Source organism: Bombus pascuorum, chromosome 13 (genome assembly GCF_905332965.1).
Source record: "Bombus pascuorum chromosome 13, iyBomPasc1.1, whole genome shotgun sequence".
Classification (NCBI taxonomy): Eukaryota; Metazoa; Arthropoda; class Insecta; order Hymenoptera; family Apidae; genus Bombus; species Bombus pascuorum.
The window spans coordinates 12,705,649-12,723,399 of record NC_083500.1 but is presented as its reverse complement, the minus strand read 5'-3'; the positions used below and the strand labels follow the sequence as shown (position 1 = coordinate 12,723,399).

General features: G+C 38.4%; 2 protein-coding genes across 6 annotated transcripts in view; both read right to left on the bottom strand.

Annotated features, from left to right (window-relative positions):
• The window catches only part of LOC132913205 (CLIP-associating protein 1-A), a 28,757-nt gene extending 18,536 nt beyond the window's left edge, over window positions 1–10,221 (bottom strand). For all 4 annotated transcript variants that reach the window (XM_060971297.1, XM_060971298.1, XM_060971300.1 and 1 more), the window contains exons 1-4: window positions 9,601–10,221; window positions 996–1,101; window positions 513–684; window positions 238–414 (exon numbers count right to left, since the gene is read on the bottom strand). In XM_060971297.1, the coding sequence (XP_060827280.1) occupies window positions 238–414; window positions 513–684; window positions 996–1,101; window positions 9,601–9,789 (644 nt within the window). In that variant the 5' untranslated portion in view covers window positions 9,790–10,221. The remainder of the gene's footprint in view (window positions 1–237; window positions 415–512; window positions 685–995; window positions 1,102–9,600) is intronic.
• A 560-nt stretch (window positions 10,222–10,781) lies between these two features.
• LOC132913216 (uncharacterized) lies at window positions 10,782–17,667 on the bottom strand. 2 transcript variants are annotated; one of them, XM_060971348.1, is made up of 11 exons: window positions 17,252–17,667; window positions 16,778–16,840; window positions 16,301–16,429; window positions 16,106–16,240; window positions 15,867–16,024; window positions 15,251–15,316; window positions 14,772–14,922; window positions 14,496–14,696; window positions 13,782–14,412; window positions 13,328–13,604; window positions 10,782–13,254 (listed from the first exon to the last, which is right to left on the bottom strand). In XM_060971348.1, the coding sequence occupies exons 1-11, from the start codon at window positions 17,324–17,326 to the stop codon at window positions 13,119–13,121; spliced, it is 2,022 nt and encodes a 673-aa protein (XP_060827331.1). In that variant the 5' UTR covers window positions 17,327–17,667; the 3' UTR covers window positions 10,782–13,118. The 2 variants fall into 2 exon arrangements, with proteins under 2 accessions (XP_060827331.1, XP_060827332.1); XM_060971349.1 differs by lacking the exon at window positions 15,251–15,316.
• Between the last annotated feature and the right edge of the window lie 84 nt (window positions 17,668–17,751).

The window sequence follows — 17,751 nt, the reverse complement described above, 5'->3', positions numbered from 1 at the left end:
TGCAACGCAAGATCGAACGTATTGGCTGGTTGGAATACGCGCCAGTGGATGGAATACAGATGAAATTCTTTTCTAATTAAACCGTGAAATATAACCGATAAAGTAATTAGCAAGCTTCCAAGTAAACGACGGGAAATGCTCGACGGTGAAGTTGTTTTAGCTAATTTAAAAGAAAGTAACGTTTGACGAAAGAAATGCTGGCGAGAAGCCGGCAATCGATTTCGCTTTTTCACTCACTTAGCTTGCGGTACATTGTGCTTTCTCTGCAAATCCACTCGTAATCTTTCACCAACGTGTCTGTAGATATCCGCCAATGTGTTTAAAGCAGTTTCTCGCACTTTTTCGGATGGATCCGATAATAATTTCACGATACTTGGAATCACTCCTGACAGTATCATCTCATCAGCGCCGTGCCTGTAAAAAGATTTATCGTTACAAAGATTTCAACGAGCGATTTCCAGCTGTAGAAAAATGTTTCTTTCGTTTTCTAGTAATTTGTCGCAGTTTCTTACTCGTTCAACGTCGTGGTTAGTAGAATCAGAGCTTCCTCTCGTAACTTTGCATTTTTGTGACTAAAGGCCGGTCGCAGTCTGTCCAACAGTTGTTGAGGAGACATACATCCTTTCTCCATTATTTTCAGAAGCACCAGTTGCGCCTTTTCCCGTGTCGCATCCTTGCTGTCACCTATCGCAATACGGCATCGTCGACATTCTTAATTGCATCTCTGGCTATCCAAACGCTATCTCGCGATACCGAAGGTAATAAAGTGGCCGGTTCCGTCTATATATTCGTAATACGCGGTTAAAGTGTCGATATACGAGGAACACGCGCAGGCAGCTCATCCGGCCACGATCAACGATTCCAAGAGTACGGAACCAAGCGCAGCTAACGAAAGCTACGCAACGTACGATGATAGCAATGAGTTCGGTTTCCGTTATTAAGAATAATTTACGCATTTAACGGCAAATAGCTAGAAGAAAGTCGGAGACACCTACCTAGTCTGTCTATCGTTGGCTGAATAATAGTGGAAATGTAAGGCTTGAAGTCGTGACCCATTCGATCCGCGAGAAACGTGAGGATTTCTAAACCATTCTGCACGACCTGCAACAACAGAATCAAAGGATCGTTTTAACATCTATGGCAGATATACCGACCGTTACAGAATTTCTAGCCGACCGAGCTATCGAGGCGATCGGGCTGCGCCGGCTAATTTACTCAACATAGAGCACGTTTATACGCGTTACTGTGACGAGAGATTAATTAACGACTCGACGAGAAAACGCGTACACGGGAAACCAGTTTGTCCGTGCATCGAACGCCAACCGATCGAAATAGCAAAGTCGATGTAAGTTAAATTAACGGCGAAATCCAGGTTGACGAAAAGAAGAAAGAAAAAGCAAAGGAAAGAAAAAGATAGCACGCGAGATACGCGTTCAATTAAAAAGCATCATTTATTATTTGTTATAATTATTTCCAAGATCGGTGGTTTAAGGTGACTCAAAGTTCGCGTTAATGAACGCGCCGGGTTTACGGTTTCATCAGAGGGCTCAGGGTATATCGATCCACGCAAGATAAACTCTGCTTCCCTGACAGTCACAAAATACTAGACCCCTCGCACTTTCCCTCTTGCTCGTAATTATACCTGGTCTACCGCGGGCTCTCCGCCTGCAACCTCGTAACGATTACTTGGCGGCATTTGTTCGCGCCTCTCCTCTTCGTTTTTCCTACCTCTGCGCTTTCCATCGCGCGGAAACATAATCGCGAACGTTTGAGCGAATTACACGCATTCCGGTCCCGTGATCACACGCGAGAAATCAATAAGAATCTTTTATGCATACGGTTCGCCGGTGATATTCACCAAGTGCTAACTGTAAAACGTGCACGCTATCCACTCTTAAAGAACCGAAAAAAGTATTGGTAATTATTCTCGTAACCGAATCTGAAGCAACTGTATTCTCCTTTCTTTATCTCTTTTCTCAATTTGTTGTCGAAATACGAGGGGAAAAGGAGAAACACGACCAGTCTGTATGTCCGATCCGAACGTTAAGACAATATGTGAAAACAGCGGCTTCGTACGTCACATAGTTTAGTTTAGTTTAGTTTAGTTTAGTTTAGTACGTTTCGCAGGGGAAAAAAAAATAAAATACGACCCGTAGCGTATATATGATCGGCGTATATAGCAAGTCGAAGGAATACAGCAATAGGAGAAAGAAAGGACGAACCGAGAGCGATGAATTGGTGGTACGTAGTACGAAGGAAATGTCGCGTATTGGAAGAGGAACGTTGGATTCGAGGGTGAACGAACTGCTCCTGCGGGAGGAGGACGAGTAGATCGATATAGAAAGTGCAAGTGTAGCCTAGCGTTCGGTGCGTTTATCGCGGTAGAACCCTTCGAAGTAAAGCCCAGTTACTCGGGCTGTGCTTCGACGACGACGACGACGACGACGACGACGACGACGACGACGACGAGAGGTACGGCTAAGCGAATATTGCTCGGTAGACGATGTAACGGGCAGAGCAGCAGCGACGACCGCGGCAATGTCCGTTCGATCCGAATCGGCGATCGGCATTGGCAATACTCTCGTCGGGTCGAACCCGATGTCTCAAGTGCACACGGCCAATCCAATGTCACTGTCTGCAAAAGCGTCCATTACTCGACGACAGTTTAAATACGTTTAACGAACCGCTATACATAGACGTATAAACCTATTTTAGAGTCACGGGGTAAACGTTCTCTCAGGGCTGTCGTCTGGCTGTGACATCATTGCTCGCCACCGAGGCTTTTCGTTTCTCTTTCTGTCTTAACTTTTATATAATTAGCACACGGTTTAATCGTTAACAGCCTGGGCGGCTGAACGCGCCCGCTTCAACGTGGTTAATCTCTAACGATAGCAATATCGCGTATACAGAGTACAGGCATAATTGTTATATTTTATGTACCATTTTTCGATAATGATCTTAGGAAAGAAAGCCGATATAGAGGACAACCGTCGAACGACAATAGGGTTAGGTTTTAGCAAAGAGAACGCGAGACCAATTAATAAGACGGCACAGTTAATTACCGATAGATGGTCGGCGAGGTATTTAAAAAAAAGAAAAAGAAAGAAAAGAAACAGAGCGGTGACGATCAAAGTTTCGACAGTGCTTTATTCTCCTGGTTACGAAAAAGCGATCGCTCTCGCTCTTGACTCGTTCTTGAAACTACTTTTAACAAATAGTATCAAACAGCGTGTCCCTGCGATGCAATATTTTTTTAAACAGTACGCTGAAATATACCGATCGCCGCTTTTCGCGGCAACATTTCAACTTTATCCGTGCAGTCTGATGCGTTAAAGAACTAACCGATCGAACAACTAAATCAATCAAAGATAGAAAAGATCGACCTCCTAGTTACATGCTGCGAACGTCTTACTTATGCCGCGAGCATACGTCACGACTGAACTTGATCTCTGAAATCTGGCATCTCGAGGAGAAGAATGGTCTACCGCTACCCAACTGTCGCTTCGTCGTTCGAGTCTCTATCGTCTATCGAGTAGATCACGAAGGATAAACAACGAAAGATGGACAACGCGCGCGCGTGTGAGCCAGTTGTCCGTCTGGCTTTAGTCGTCAAAGTGTGTGTGTGTTGGGGCGGGGGGGGGGGGGGGAGCAGGGTCCGTTAAAACTGGTAAGACCACGTGGGAGGTGGTCGCTCCTTCTTCTTCTTCTTCTTTTGCTCGCAAAAGCGCCGTTCACGGCGAAATGCTCGTTCGTGCGACGAACAGACCAAGCTGTTAAAGAGAATCAAGCAGAAGCTCTATCGAGTACAAATTGTCCTTTACTGGACGACGAATCGATGCGAACGTGCATGCTCCTTACGATCAGCTGGATGACGATTTCGCGGTTTTGTTATCGCTCGTTTCTTACCAACCGCTTGTTCTTACGATTGCTCGGGCTGACACTGTGCTTCGTAAAACGAATGCAATTATTATTAATCGTACAACGTGGATCTCGTGTCACGTATTCGTCTAAAGTAGCACGAGAGGGAGAGAGGGAGAGAGGGAGAGAGAGAGAGAGAGAGAGAGAGAGAGAGAAAGCGAAGGGAGTCAGGGGGGAGGAGCTGACGTAACAAGTAGAACGAGCGATTACGACCGGACCGTGTTGTTCGGGCAAATTCTTCTTCGGTTGATCCGAGGATTTGTCTAACGGTACAAAAAGACGTTGATTTAATAATCGCTCGATTATGACCAAAACGAGATGAAGCCTACTGCGTCGATTGTGTCAATTACGTCGATTACGTCAATTACGAGAAGCGAGCATCGATTTCACAAATACCGGTAGGTACACGATTTCGAGTTATTACGAGTCCGCACGGTATACACGTATATAGGTATGAATCACGGTGACACGTATCCTCCAACCCATCTATTGGCTTTCTGGGGAAGTAGTTTCACATTTTTTCATATCAAAGTGCGTTAATTTTATCTTATTGATACGGCCGTACCAGCATCGCTTCCACAACCTCTTCGTAGAAAGAACTTTGGCTTTCGCAAAATTTTAATTTAATTTCGACATTGATCCGTCGGCTATGTTCGAAACGCTTGCTGTTTCTGTAACAGGATCGTAATGCCGTTTAATCGTAAAACAAGGATGCTTAAGAAATCGCTTTATCGTAAACCATGACGATTAGTCGAAATTGATTTTCCAATTTTACAAAGCAATACTAATACCAGAAAATTGTATTCGCGTATCGATGCGCGATGATCCACCGTGGTGGAGACACGCGTGCCTGTGTTTCGTGGCGGGGCGCCGGTGCATCCAGTTAGTCGCGTAATTGTCGCTCAGCGGCTATTAATAATTTATGGAATAACAGCCGGCACGAAGGGTAACCCGAGCTTTGCCGCTTTGAATTCCAACTGGCGTTATCGAGATGTCTATCGTTTTTACGGCGACCTTTTTCACGAGTTATCGAGAGCGACCGGACGTGGCAGACTATAGTTATGCAAGTTGCAGAAAGTAACGCAGACTAACGCGATAAGTGTAAAAAGCATCGAGATCACCGGCAGGCGAGGCTGATGTCATGCTTCTTTAAATTCAAAAAAGGAAACGTTCGCGACAGAGGAACGGAACGGTAACGCGAAGAGGAAGAGGGACGAACTATGGTTCGCGTTGTCCCGTGTCCTTGACATCGATATACGGTGCACCGTTGTCTTGTAAAAATGGCACGGCTAATCGTAAGATCTTCCATAACAAGAATCGTCGTGATTCTCGATCGTGACGAGATACAAGAGCACCTGGTTTCCTTTGTTCGCAACAATGCTCGCGGACAGCGCGTAAAGCTATCGATGGCGCACGATTTTCCTCGCTTTTCTCATTTTTATGCCACTTGGTGACTTTATATAGGCTTGCTGCGAAAATTAAGAAGGAACGACGGTGTGCGTGCTTTCGTCGCGCCGTCTTCCTTAAAAACGACGTAGAGGGGTTCTTTTCGATCGACGTATTTCCTATCCGTCTCTGTGGAGACGCGACTCGATAGATCTCGCGACAAATACTGAAACGCGCTCTTGTCATCTGTTCCTTCGTTATCTCTTATCCACGTAATAACGGACGTTATGCCAGCGTTCTCGATCGATACGTTACTAATACAGATACGTTCTCTATTGCACAATCCAAACTTGGGAACGACCCCTCGCCTAACCTTATTACCTCTTTCGTAGCAACTATTTGCCGTTTCAACCACTCTTTCGCGCGTTCGCTTGATATTCTCGCACCAACGACGCGCACTCGGCAACAAGTGGCGCTGGATAACGATACACGACCGGTTAATGCCTTTTCTTCTAGTTTTATCTACTTTTACTCCCATTTTTTTTTCCATATCGATATCGAGCTCGCGCGTGCAAGTAAAGATCCGCTGAACGGTGCGTCAAGTTGGTAAAATTTCCGTGCAGTCGTTTCTTCCACCTCGTATCTCGTATCTCGTATCTCTGCAACGCTCGGACCACAGTACATGTACCAACGTTAATTCGAGATTTTACTTCTGTGTATAGACCCCATCTAGGAGAAAGACTTACGAGAAACGCGGTAACAACGCGTAAAACGATAAAAAGCTAGTCCAAATATAGAAACGAACGGGCAACTATACTTCTAAATATGCATGTTTTCTCAAACACGTTTTACTAAGTATACTTGCTTATTCGTACATTACACGCAGACAAATGTATCGTGCAATGTACAGTGTACCGGGGATCCATGGTTCGATGGATTATTAAGAAGGAAGCTGAATTTGAATCGCGAACAACGGCTTGGACGATTGCACGCCGTTTATCGCTGCGAGGAGCAGAGCTTTTCTCCGTTCCTTGCATGCAATCTCGGAGCAGAATGACGTAAGCTTATTGACCTGGTGAAATTTGGCTAGTGTCAATTTTTCAATGTTCGCGTCGCAGAATGTAGTATACTGACGTCATCCCGCGCCGATTTCCATCGACAAACTCGGGGAGTCAACTTTTGACCAACGCAACGCTTGTAAGTCGTTTGTTTGTTTGTTTGTTTGTTTGTAAGAGGAACTGTTCCAGAGTAGAGCCGTTCGTTTCCCTGTTGATCTTCCCACGAGATAGGTTCATTCGTAAAAACTCGGCCGGAAATGCTAAGAAAGAATCGAGGAATTTGACTTTGCAACTTTCCCTCGAGTGCCTGTTAATGAGAAAGAATACTCGTGTAACGTGCGAAACAAAAATTCCTGCGGCTAATTGCTTCATACGTAACTTCTCTTCGTGTCGCTCCTATTCATTGGTCGTGTTCTTTCACGTTCTTTCGGGCTCTTTCGTGCTCTTTCACGCTCAGCATAGGTAGAGATGTTTCAAATATATTATACGTAATAATATATAGTTGCGTCTGTAGGTGTATTATATCCCGAAATTGTTGCAAGTACATACGTACCTATATAAAATGTAAAATGTAAAATGTAAAATGTAAATTGTAAATTGTAAATTGTAAAATGTAAGATATAAAATATAGGTGCTTGAAATATACAACTGATAAATATCGATGAAAACAATAGTTGCTAGTTGATATTAATTAACAGAGACAGAGGAACGGTGAGAACGAAAGTGGATGAAAACCGGTCGTGGGAAGAGATCCGAATCAAGTAAATTTAAGCGTGTAGGTTCAATGTTAGAGACGTTAGAGCGATCGAAATATGTGTTTTGTTTGTAGCCCCGCGTTCCTTGTTTCGGCTTAAATTTAGCAGAGCAGAGAGATTTAAATTAAAGACTCGAAGCAGAGATTTAATAACAAAAGTTTGGGAATTAACTTCAACTACAACTTTGAAACTGTAACGAAAACATCGACGTTTAGATCGAATCACACCGGATAGCCAAATACTCGTAATGGATGGTAATAGGTCCAGCGTCGGCCGTTCTATCGCGTCTTCACCGCAGGACAACAAAGACGATTAGATACTCGACGAGTGGTACTTGCGTACAAATAGTTTCGACGAAACTGCCTACGACTATAGGTTTTCATCTTAAGGTTTCGATTGCCTTAACATCGTGCCGATTCGTTGCGTATTTTTCCGTTCGTCCCTTCGCGCATCTTCGCATTCGACGTTTCTTCGTCTATTAGCAACGAGAACGTTCACCGATCGTGAATCCAATAGCTTCGACTAAACGCCGATCGTTCGGCAACCTACTCCGTGACACACTGTACGTACATGGCGTGAAAGTTTTTCCCTTATACGTTCTTGGCGCAGAACCAGCCCGAGTTTTCTACTATCTCGACGAGAAACCAATTTCGTCGTAAATCATCGTTTCGTTTCGTCTAAACCTAGTGATGAAAACGATTATTGAACGTAATTGACAATAACTGACAATAACAATATCGAAACGCGGATAACTAAAATGATATCTAGCCACTGTTATCGATCGCACCATCCAAAGATCAATACCATAGATGCGAGATTAGACGGAGATCCACGTATTTTGGATGCAAAATAATAATCGATAATTCTGCAGATGACGAATCAAGCTCGGAGCGTTACAGTATAATTATCCTTATTACTGTACGTTTGTTACGCCTCGTCCATCGTTTTCATATATCTGTATTCCTGTTAACTCTACTGTGGTAACTATATTTTAATCTTACTTGCATTTCACCAAGCAAGAGAGCTTCTCGATGCTAAAACGAATATCGGATATCGAATGTATATCGAAATTAAAATATTTAAACGTCTCTGTTGTTTTTCCCTTTCAACTAATACGTAGCATACATTTTGTCTTAATATTATATTATATTACGTTACATTACATTATATTATACAGACTGTTACCGAGTAAAAGACTAAATATTTTCCATTGAACGAAGAGAATGAAAAACGCTGGAAAAAAAAATAACGAAACTTCGGTTTTCCTCCGCTTCGCAATCGTATATAGTGGAATATTTTAGCTAAGGGACAATATAGTATATATATATATACTCGTTCGTTCCCCGGATGAATGGAGCACAAGTTTTAGCAAGTGGAAGGAATTTATTGGAAACATCGGGGATGAAAATTGGCATTGATAACGCGTGTAAATCAAGCTGTTCCATCTGCCAGCGGAAGATTAAGCGACTGAAAGGCCGCGAGGAATCGAATCTTTCGTAGGAACGTTGTATAAAGCAAGCTTCGTGCAACAGCTGCCCTCTTCTATTTTACATGTAAAAAGAACCGCGAAAAGTTCTTCCCTTTCCTCTCTATTTTGTCGCAATTCTTCGAATTTCATTTACAAATCAATCACGTTGCTGTCGCCAGTAGTATCGTCCATTCCCGAGTTTCGATTCGAGCGTAGAAAGTTTCGTGTGCAGGCAGAATATATATGTAGGTCGACCAAAATAAAATGTACACAAATATGTCTTTGGCCTGAGAGAAAATTCGAAATATGGACGACCGGATCGTTGCTGCTAATTGCAATTTATTTCTCACGCACGATCATGATTATGCGAATTCTATGGACCGATAGAAGGCCTGTTTAGCGATTAACACATTTTCACATTCTGACCGATAGTTTGAAATTGTAAATTCAATAAACGAGCAACTCTGCCCGTACGTACATCATCTACGCTGTATAGAGTGCCGGCGGTTTTGTCAGCCGGCACACCCCGCTGCACTTTCCACCTAACTCCTCCAAGTCGCTTCTTTTCATTAAGAACTTTTTTTTAATCCTATTTATCCTATTCCGTTGCATACAAACACAAAGGTCACGTAGGCTGGAAACGTCCATTAGGCGTATTAGCATGAATTACTCTATCGATATGTAAATGGCAAAAAACTGCCACATCTCTGTTGCGTGGTCTTGTTTACATAACAAACGATAGACGTTCATTGTCAACGCTAAAAATAATAATACAAGAGTTTGGCAATATGAAAACGTATTACTTGACAACAAACCTCGTGTACGTGATTATTCGCTACTTCGCACGCTTTCTATATCAAATTAATAAACTATGAAAGAATACGATATACTCTTTTATTAATTATCGCGGCTGAACACCAAAGTCGAAGATCGTTAAAGTTACGCAGCTATGTACTAACTTTTAATAACCTTATGCCTTAATAATTGCAAAGACTAATACGGAAAGACTCGTTACCTTGGGGTTGCCGTTGCTTAACCATGGTATGATGTTGTCGATAAACTGTCCGATGTCTTGACACTCGATGCTCTTGGTCGCATCTCCCAAGTAATTCAACAGCAAACTACCAACGTTTAACTTTTTCTTGATGTCAGTCGTTGACAGGAGCGGCATAAAACCGTCCATATCACGCGGATTCACCGCCATGGTGGCTAACACGCACGACGTCTCCACACCTTTGCGAGTCTTTGAACGAAACTAGATTTCACTCGTGTACGTCAAAGCACATAGCTCATCGTGGTTTCATGATGCACGAGAACGAAACACGCGTCTTTCGTCATGTCAACGACGTTCACCACCAAGAACACGTATATCGGCGAGGCGGAACTGTCCCTGCGATTTAAAAGCCATACGCAAAACAGTACTTTTTCCCTGATTCTCTCACATACACGATCGTTGTCGCGCGAGTTACACCGAAATTATGACGCTACGCGAGTGATGTTATTAAACGATATCTCATACAGGATTCCGTGAAACTTTTCACCTTTAAATAAGAAGCATCGCTCACGTTTCGCTTGTATTATGCACAAAAGATAATGTAACGTAACGAAAATCATCGGCACCGTGCACGCGACGCCATTTTCATTCCTTAGTGCCGTCTGTCTCTCTCCCTCTTGAACGATACCGACGCCAGTTAGTTCGAGCGGATACCGCTGTAACTAGCAATAGTTGGCCGTTTCAAATATTTTTCGAATATTTTCCCGTTATCAACGTTCCAAGCAACTGTAAGTATTCTTTAATCGTTATCAATTATCAATCGACCAGCTAACCCGCGAGTTCTCCAAAGTCTCTATACAGAACGTTTACTCTCTGTTTATCATTTGACGTTTCCTGTCGTGTGTACCGCAATTTTCCAACCGGCTTCTCTAAAAATCTCTATTCCAGCGTAACCATTACCACCATTTCTCCAGATCTTTCGTTTCACTTTCAATTTACGAATATTCGTATATTTATATATTTAACTTTGTCTATCTGAATATTCGAATACTCGAGAGTTATATCGGACAATTCGAATCTTAATCGCTATTAATTAATTGTTAAAGAAAGCAACGATTAAAACGTTAAAGATGGAGCGATCAACATACGTATATACAACGTATATGAAGGACATAGTACATTTGTATTAACATTTAGCTATGTATTTCTGCAACCGCATTTTAATGAAGATGTTGATATATACATAGTTACAATCACATATACAATATTATATTATTTACAGTCATTCTAATAGTATGCGTACGCATTATATGCAATGTCATCCCTCCCATACTTTAGCCAAAAAAATATCTAGTAAAATATTTAGGAGCATGGTCATTATCGACTCGCATCGAGGATAACAATACGATTATGTCAAATTTCGACGACAATGGTTTCGAATTTCAATATAGTTTATTTATAATATGTAGTTGAAGAATTTCCCACAACTTGTTCAATAATCTGATTTATACAAAATTATGTAATCATGACTAGTATATTCACAATGCAACAGTGGTTAAAAATTTAATGTTTCTTCTATTATTTTTATTTTTATTTTTCTTCTTCTCTTCTTTTTATATATAGACAACTAAAACAGTTGAAAAGATTGCTTATCAAATTTTATAAATAAAGAATTTAAAAAATCATCATTTTAAAAAAATATCTTTCTTTAAAAGATATACGTTCTTTTACTTTTTGTACAACCTATATACATACATACGTACATACATACATACATACATACATACATACATACATACATACATACATACATACATACATGCATACATACATATACACATATATATATGTATATATATATATACACATAAATTATAAAATCTTACGATAAAAAAGAACAACAGATGTAGATCGGTACGAGATTATCATATTTTCATTTTTATGCTTTATGGAGTGAAAAACAAATAACCTGATTGAATCAATATCGTTTTATTCCACTTTCCTGCTCGCCTTAAACTGTACTTCATTTATCTTTGGTATAGTTCTCTATGCGTGATGAAAAGGCCGTTTGTTTGTTTGACCTATTTTATTTGTTCATAGAAAACTTTTAGTCTTATTTAATATATTATCACGCACTGTTTACTACACAGAAAATTGAGAATTAAAGATAAATGATATCTGCATATATATATACATATATACATATATATATATATATATACACATATATATACACGTATATACATATGTATGTACTACTCTTTGTAAGTGGCATATCGCATGCACCTTTCATGGATTACTCTTTAACGTAATTAGGCAATCCAACTCCTTCTAAAAATATCGATATTCAAATATCTTAAGTATAATCTTACTTCGCAATAATTAAAATAGTAGGAATTAGTCTCAAGTCATCATCGAAATGTTCTCTTTAAATTGTAATTGGATATCTAGTAGTTAAGTAATTAGCATTGAAACTGATCCTTCAGAGTCAGTCAGATTGCCTAAATCCATGTGTGATAATAACTCAAATACATTAATTACGATTTACGTACATATTCTAACAGCTACAAGGTACTTAGTGATAAATATTATCTATGTATCTGATTATCAGAGTCAAGGAAAGGTTCATTGAAAATGTCCTGCTGTGCCTTGGCAGATGAACATGTTTAATTACTATTAAATGTATTAAAGCTTGGTATATTAATGTAGCACGCTTGTCGAAGCTGCCAATTTTCTATTTAGAATCATGTCATCTTACCTAAATAATTCTAGTTAGCAATTCAAAGAAGACTATAATTATTACATCTTAAGTTTCGGCTGGCATTTGCTCTTGCATACTTGGCAATATAAAAAACGAATTGCTTATATAGTTGTACTCTTAACGCAGAGGGACAAAGGATTTTCTAATCGATGGGTCTTTGATAATCGATGGAATATTTAATTCTCTTCCTCCCTTATTCTCACTTTTTTTCTTTTATAGTTACTATACCGGTATTTTAACGCGCAAGTATGAGCGAAATGAACGAAAAAATTTGTTTAACGCGTAATCATCTAGGATTTGCTAGATATTGCTCCTTTTATTGATTACTATAAGTAAATAAGTTCAATATGACGATATATGTGTACCAATAATTAAAATCAACTATTGGCATGTGATGTTTGAAATTTCTATGAGCGCCATATATATACAAATTGTGTATAATTCGAGTGAAATGTAACTGGTGTATATAACAATGTAATGAAGCGATTCGAGTTGCCATGACTCTCTGAAATGGAAGAAAAAGATCCATGCTCGAAAATGAAATCTTCTGTTTCTATTATATATAATATTATATATATAATAGAATATATAATAAATAAATAATTATATATATATGTATATATGCGTAATAAAAGTGCAGGAACAAATTGCACGCTAATTTTATGTAATGATAAATAAAGCTATTCCTTAGCTAGTTCGTTTCTTTACCATTTTGAACATTTTTTATGGTTGTGTCTTTTTCAACTCGATTAAATCAGTAACGTCAAGAAAAGGAGTGCTATTGTTGTTGTTGCAGTTGTTGCAATAACGGACAAACCTCGACTAAAGGTGTCCCTAGAATTTCTTGACATACTTGATTCATGTCGGGTTCCATCATAAGCGAAGAAATCTGATCCTCCGTTAACATTTCCACGCTAATTGTTATGCAATAGAATTAATTAAGATAAAGTAATTCATATGACAAGGTATTTACAAAAGGTTACGTACCTTGCTAAGCTTTCGCTATCGGATGTTTCCTCGTCCGCATTAAGATAGGTCATTGTTTTTTCTAATGGACTAGGAACTTTCTTCCCCTTCCCTTCCACTTTCTCAGACTTTTCAGATCTCTCCTTGTCTCTCTCTGCTATCTTTGGTTCGTTGAAACGTCGTTCCGTAAGGCTAGATATGTTCAACATCATCATTCCGTGATTGAGGAATTCCTTCACCCGTTCTCCTGTGCCGGCACTCCATAACATATCAAGGGACTGTCTTCTACTTGAGTTTGCTATGACAATTAATATATATGTATATATATTATATATTTATATATATATATATATTATATATATAGTTTATATTTTATATATATATATATATATATATATATATATATAAGCCGGCTAACTTAGTTTCACCCAAATACATTATATTACTAAAAATATATATAGCCAAATGTATTTACCCGAACTGCCTCCACTGGCTTCACTGCCAGCTGAACTTCTGGTTATCCAATTAGCTAAACTGGTATCGAGTTTGCTTTTACTTTTCACTGACGGACTCCTTGTTACTTCCGTTTTCTTTTCACTGCTTAAACTAACTTCGTTTCCTTTCGGCATAGCAGGTAATGACTTTTGGGTTACTAATTTCTTTCGACTAGCTGCTTCACTGAACGACTGAATATTTGCACCATTGGTGGGTGGGTTGTTACTTTCTGGAGTCAAGTCCATTGGTAGCGGTTTATAAGGAATTTGATCTTCTTCGTCCGAGTATACTTCGTTATTGTAATATACTTCGTCCGGAGAATTATTTAAACTAATTTCTGTCCATTCCTCCCCGTTTTGTACAGTGTTATTAGTGCTTTTTAAATCCACTGGCGTTTGTATTTTCACTCGTTTTTCTATCGGCGATAGAATATTCGACAAGTCTGACAACCGTGAGGTTGAAGAACTTGTTTGATTTAGTGTTATGATATGTTTCGTATCGGTTGCTGCAATGCTTTTTGGACGGTCTCGTTTGATATATTTCCGCGGCTCTGTGGATGAAACATTCAAGTTACTTAGGCCCAAATACTCGGAAGAAGGCTCTCTATCGATCTGGATAAACATACAATGAAAGTCATTAATATACTTATAAAAATCATTTGACATATCTTATTGATACGATGAAGTATAATTACTCTTGTAGGCACAGGACATTGTGTACTAGGACTCATCTTATCGGGAAGGCGCAAGTACTCGTCGCTAGTATAATCTGTACTATCAGGTGATCCGGTAACGCTAGAATCAGTTGGAGTTCCCGCATTGGGCTGTAGAGAAGGTTGGCCAACGGTATCTCTCGAAGATTTATCGAAATCGTCTGCTCCATCATACTTCCTAGTCTGTAAATAAGAAATGAAAATTACTATAGTATGCAAAAAGTCATAGCTCGGACAAAAATCAGTCAACAGGTATACCCTATGGATTTCATCGCTGATCTTTTCCAAGTTCCTCAGAGCTTCGGCGTAAGTCATTTTAGCTTCACCCACTGATCTTTCTAATGCGCTTACTCTTAACTTTTGCTCTTCCAGCATTTGATTAAAATGCGCTTTCATTTCGTAATATGGCCTATATGATAAATCAATTAATAATTAATTAACAGAGCTTAGAACATGTATTTTAAAGAGAAGATTGGTACTTTTATATTACATTTTCTTTGAGTTATATCTAATAAAGTAGATCTCAGGTGAAGCATGTTTGAATAAAGCGGAATTTTTTGTACAAAAATGCTTATCTATGAAATATTTTATAAAAATATAACTCGTGCATAAATAGGCTGGTAATTTAAAAGAAGAAAAAGAAAAAGAGAAAATCGTCAGAACGGGGTTTGTCCATAGCAAAGACATAAAATAAATATGGTGTAAAAAAATAAAAAAATAATGTCTATCCTACTTACAACATGAGCAAGTTGTGCCTGTAGGCGATACTGTTTATCAGAAGCAAGCTGCGACGTGCACCCATACTGCCAACATGAATACAAACCAAAAGACATAAATATTCTAATATCTATATAAAATCAACGTAAGATAGTAAACAATAGAAACATAAATCATTAAATGTACGTATGGGAAGAAAGTAAACAAGAATGTTAAGAGTCATGGAAAAAGAAAACATTATTATTGGACCATTAGATTCTATATATATATATGTACATACATATATACATATATATACATATATAGGATATATATAGAGTATGTGTGTGTGTATATATATATATATATATATATATATATATATATATATACACATACATATATTAAATATATATTATGTTATTTCTTTTCATTTAATTTTTTAATTAAATTATTTTTTATTAATTTTACTAAATAACTAAGTAAATGAAAAAAAAAGTAAATAAATAAATAAATAAAGAAAAAAAAGAGAATATATATATATATATATGTATATGTATTGAATGACTAAATGCGACGCATTCCATGCATTATTAAGTAAGCTAAAGAATCATTCAATATTTAGCTAAATTGTAAGAAGGTGCGTCAGGTACATACCTGGATTTAGCAATTGCACGTTTTAATTCACGTTGCAATCTTTGAACCTCGTGTTCTGCTTTATGATATAGAGCAGTAGTGTTTCTATGTTCTGCTTCCGACAAAGCTCTCTCGTGCTCGGATTCATTAACTCTGGCAGTTGCGTGATTTAACATCTCCTATATAATAATATAACAACGTTAACTTTCAACATCATAAGATTCGGGTCAATAATTTTTCTCAGATAATGTGGAAATTACCTGCCAAGCATGATCGAAACATCTTCCCTCTGTCCTTAATCCTTCTTCGGCTAAGTAAACCATCTCTTTGGCTGCTGCATGCTGACTATTGGCTCTTTCAAATCTAATTGCAGCCTTTTGTGTTTCGTGTAAAGCCTTAAAGTATGCATTAAATTAGCAATTATGGGATGTACTATGATAGAAAATGTTTCTTACTTCTTTTGCTTTGAATCTGGCATCGTAATATGGCCTAGATTTTTCAATGCACGCGCCGAGTTTCTTAGCTAAGCTATCAATTTTTACCGTAGATTCACAAAGTAATTCCCTAAAAGTTGCTCTTGCTTCCTGGAAATAAAAGCTCATTGAATAATCAGTGGCTGAAACATAGTTTGTGTTTTTGTACACCTTAATTCACTTTGATAAATTGAATAGGAATGAAGTTTCAAGTCACACAGCGTTTCTTTAGACCATGTTATAAATGACTATAAGACGATCTTTGAAGCCATTATCCATTTACTCGTACCCTTCATAGCAATCACCTCAATGAAATGTAATCAGAACCAGTTTCAAAACTTGCTACTAATTTGATCCCCCAAGGAGAAAGATGGTTATTTTAATTGATTATACAATGAAAAGTTAAAGTTATTTGTATAAGAAATATATAACCTATAAGAGTAATTTTATTATACTTACGTCTAAGTCAACCTCAAGCTTGTTGATATCGTCAGTAGCAGTATTCAATCTTTCAAGTTCAATCTGAAATGATTGTTGAAAAGTTTTACAGAAACTTACATGAGAATTATTATGCAAAAATATTGTTCTAAGTAGTAACATAGTGTCATCGAAACACGCTGTCTAACTTGCAGATTAACCGAAAGACTTGATTTAATAAAGCAACTATAGCAAGTGGTTAATCAGAGAGGATGATTGAGAAAGGTATAGAGTATTTTGTGATTCTGATAAAGGAAACTTACATTCACGAAAGCGTTGAACCTGCCGTAATAAATACAAAAGTGACAAGAATCTGGACGATTAAGGTACAAGTTTTACTAAATATTAGATGCAATTAAATGTTTTAACGGTGGTAACGTGGAAATGTCAATATTACAAGTATGTATCTAGGTTTCGAAGTCTATAAATTATTCCCAGAAAAACGCATAGGTTTACCTGTACTCTAGGATCCACTGCATCGTCGATACGATCGGAATCATCGGCACTCTCTTTTTGCACACGTCCACTCATAATTAAAGGTAAAACTGAATTTTATTTACAATTTTTCATACCACCTGTATCGTCTGCTACATATCAGGTGGCCATGTTGAATGTCAGAGCAACTAACAGTACCGTCCATGTTAAAACGGTCAAGGGCACTTGTAAATTATCTACTTATTCTTTTACAAAAATGTACGATGAAAATATTACGGTGTTTTTTGAAAAATTCCGACAGTAAATATCCGATAGTATATGTAGCAGATGATAGGAGAAAGATTTTCAAAGCCTCGTAAAACGAGGGTATTGTTCCCTGTAAAATTGTTCTACGATAGAAGGAAATGTAATGGGAAAGTATATGCTGGTAAAAATAACTACAAAGATTTGGATTATATTTTTAAGGCAGAACATGTATTCTACGTATGATTTATTTTAGAAATGGTACAGTTAGTTTGGCT

What these genes read in the sequence shown, in the direction of transcription:
- LOC132913216 (XM_060971348.1), bottom strand. Translation starts at nt 17,326, where the DNA reads ATGAGTGGACGTGTGCAAAAAGAGAGTGCCGATGATTCCGATCGTATC. An exon ending in CAGTGGATCCTAGAGTACAG is followed by an intron (nt 16,841 to 17,251) that starts GTAAACCTATGC and finishes CAATCATTTCAG; the next exon opens with ATTGAACTTGAAAGATTGAA. An exon ending in AGCTTGAGGTTGACTTAGAC is followed by an intron (nt 16,430 to 16,777) that starts GTAAGTATAATA and finishes TTTTATTTCCAG; the next exon opens with GAAGCAAGAGCAACTTTTAG.